This window comes from Priapulus caudatus, unplaced genomic scaffold (genome assembly GCF_000485595.1).
Source record: "Priapulus caudatus unplaced genomic scaffold, Priapulus_caudatus-5.0.1 Scaffold484, whole genome shotgun sequence".
NCBI lineage: Eukaryota > Metazoa > Priapulida > Priapulimorpha > Priapulimorphida > Priapulidae > Priapulus > Priapulus caudatus.
The window spans coordinates 69,644-72,976 of NW_014577545.1; the positions used below are offsets into that span (position 1 = coordinate 69,644).

The 3,333-nt window shown below is 38.9% G+C and overlaps 1 protein-coding gene across 1 annotated transcript; it reads left to right on the plus strand.

Annotated features, from left to right (window-relative positions):
- The first annotated feature begins 261 nt into the window (after window positions 1-261).
- On the plus strand, window positions 262-3,079 carry LOC106810893. Its single transcript, XM_014814365.1, has 3 exons — window positions 262-731; window positions 2,215-2,427; window positions 2,658-3,079. Exons 1-3 carry the CDS (start codon window positions 722-724, stop codon window positions 2,846-2,848), a joined length of 414 nt encoding a protein of 137 aa, XP_014669851.1. The 5' UTR covers window positions 262-721; the 3' UTR covers window positions 2,849-3,079.
- The last annotated feature ends 254 nt before the right edge of the window (window positions 3,080-3,333 follow it).

Below are 3,333 nucleotides of genomic sequence, written 5' to 3' on the forward strand. Positions count from 1 at the left end.
ATTCAATTCATCATTTCATAATTCAATTCATCATTTCATTGTTCATGTCATAATTCAATTCATCATTTCATAATTCAATTCATCATTTCATTGTTCATTTCATAATTCAATTCATCATTTCATAATTCAATTCATCATTTCATTGTTCATTTCATAATTCAATTCATCATTTCATAATTCAATTCATCATTTCATTGTTCATTTCATAATTCAATTCATCATTTCATAATTCAATTCATCATTTCATTGTTCATTTCACACTTCAATTCATAATTTCATTCTTCTATTCATCATTTGATCGTTAATTTCCTCATTCAAATCAATTATTTAATTAATTTAAACATTAGTTTGAGACTATGTTTGAGGCAATGTGCGGTGAATGTGTCAATATTACATGACGTCATGAGGCATACGCGGTGAGTGTGTCAATATTACATAAACATACATTTCATAAGTTCATCACTTCATTCGAGCATTTCATCACTTCATTCGAGCATTTCATCACGTGATCACACAAATATAGTCTGGATCTCACCGATTCTTCTCTCACGATTGCGTATGAAGACGTGTAAAAATATTAAGACGGCGCCAGACTACGCTCGCGCACGGCCTGTGTTTTGGCTGCCATTACAGTTATCGTCAGTCCAAACAGTAGCTGTCTGCTAATAACTACTAAAACTAGGCGATTATAGTCACTTGACTTGTACATTCCCGAGCTCATATGAATACAGGTACTAGTAGGTTGTTGTTTTCATGCGTATTTGTTGAAATCCGATGTTCATAATATGTAATAACCTATTTTTAAATAGGCTCCCTTATTATTTCCCCCCTTGCCTTGGGTTCTAAGTTCTCGTTATGCTACATAATAATAATAATAATTAGTCGTCCGTCAGGTGTTTCGGTTGCGCATGTAGTAGGAGACACAGGGCGCTACTGCATAATGTTCCCGCAGTTTCCATCAAAAGCGTTTTTCCACACTCTATCTCCTTTTGCTGAGTGATAAGCAGAGAAGCAGTGTGTACCATTTTTCGAGTCTTTGGTATGACCCGGGCGGGGATTGAACCCCCGCCCTTCCGCATGCGAGGCGAGCACTCTACCATTACGCCATCGTAGCGGCTGGATGACTACACACCAAAGATCGTATAGTGCTGCAGGATCAAATTTTGCTATAGGATCTTTGCTACAGACTAGCTCCAAGAAATGGTCATACATGATACATCAATTAAGAGACCTTGTGTATATTGACGTTAGTCACACAACCTGGTCGGGTTACGTTATGACTAGTTATATAGTAATTAATGTACGGCTCAAGGATAGAGAACATGGGTCCCAATAAAACCAATGGCAATGTGCTTGGCTAACACCCTGACATTAACCCTAACCCTACTCCTAACCCTAACCCTAACCCTAACGCTGAGAGAGTCTAAAATGTCCCCCGGGGTACTGCCGGAACGTACCCTGGGTACGGTCCGGCATACCGGAACGTACCCTAGCTGGTAACTATCTAATATGCCGGCCCGTACCCGATCGCCTACTCCACTAACGAGTCTAGGGAGCCGCCTACGACTACTCCCTAACCCTAACCTGAAACCTAGCCCTAACCCTAATCCTAACCCTAACCATATAAAATAGTGACCAGGGTACGTTCCGGTATACCGTACCGTACCCAGGGTCTGTTCCGGCAGTACCCTGGGGGACATAGACCCTATGAGCCTAACTATAGACTATAGTGATTGTATTCATAATACACCAGAATTATAGTAGCCCCATCAGTATACTATTATCACAGTATCGACGTTATAAGTATCGTATGTAATATATTGTGTAATTTATATTGTAATTGTTGTAATTTTAATTGTTAATTGTATATTGTGTAATGTATCGTAATATTTATACTATGTAATTTAGACATGGATATTCTTCTGAACATCGGAAACTAGATACAATAATGTAACCCAAACCCAGGATAGGTTTAAAACCTATCCTGGGAATTTGGGTTACATTATTGTATCTAATCGGAAACGTACGTGTTCGGTTGGGATATCTTTCAGAGAATCCTAGAGAATCGTAGAGTATCGGAAACTTTGTTTGCAGCATAACCTGTTGTGTCAGTGTTGATATATTGCCCATCGATCAAGAGCTTTTGATCTCTAACTTCGATCTGTACTATTTTAAAAGAAATACCAGGTTAACTACATTTCCTATTTACTGTAGTATTACAGGATATTGCTGAGAGTGTGCAGAGGTTATCGAGAGATGTAGCGGTAACACCACGCGATCGTTTGGATGGCGTGTTGCTTCGTCTTCAGCGCCTTCAACATATCCTGCGGCAAGTTTCTGCACTAACAGATGACGTGATCGTGTTGCAGCAGTGTAATGCTGCTGCAATCGTTATGCAGCAAGCTGAACCCCTCACCGTGGAAGAAGGTATACCAGTGTAGATCGACGTTGTCCAAACACTATACTATGGGTTTCAACTACTTATCCAAACGAAACCCATTAGGAGTACATAGCACATGTTTGTCCCTCAAGCTTTAGAAATAAAGACCGCACGAATAAGGTGAATTTTCTTATATAACTACGTGCATTATAATGTTTTTGACTGAATTAAATTCCTGTATGGCATTGTTTTCTTATTGATTTATTTTGGCCTTTAGAGCACAGCACCGGATCCATCGTTGAATCATATCAAAGATGTGGAACAGTTGGCCGTCCGGCATTTGAAATAAGCCGAGAGCAGTTAGAGTTTTTACTTGGATACGACTTTACAGTCACAGACATCGCAAGAATTCTAGGCAATTGCATGTTTTCATTCAGAAAAAAATTACGCATAAACACAATGTTTTAAGCAGAGTTATGGATATTATCTCTCGCATTTTATTAAGTAAATGCTCCTTTTAGTATTAATACGATATTTTGAGGCATGCTGTTCTTAGCATGATATGTCTGTCTATTAGTGACATACATTGAAAGTATTAAAGAGGAAGAGGGTCACAATGACACGTTGTTTATGTATTAATAATTACCATGTGCATGCATGTACTTTTTCAGGAGTGAGCCGATCAACATTGAACCGCAAGCTACGTAACTTTCACCTGAGTGCCAGGCAGAAATATACTGACCTCACAGATGGTGAACTGCAGAATCACGTGCAAGATGCAGTTTGCCAATTTCCAAACAATGGATACCGCATGATTCAGGCGCATCTCTCCTCTAAAGGCATTAAGGCATGGGTTCTTCCTCGCAATTTATTTCAAAACTTGACACGAGCAATTCATACTACAGTCTATTTTACGCCGATATTTTGGAAGGTATATAACTGCAATAATCTAT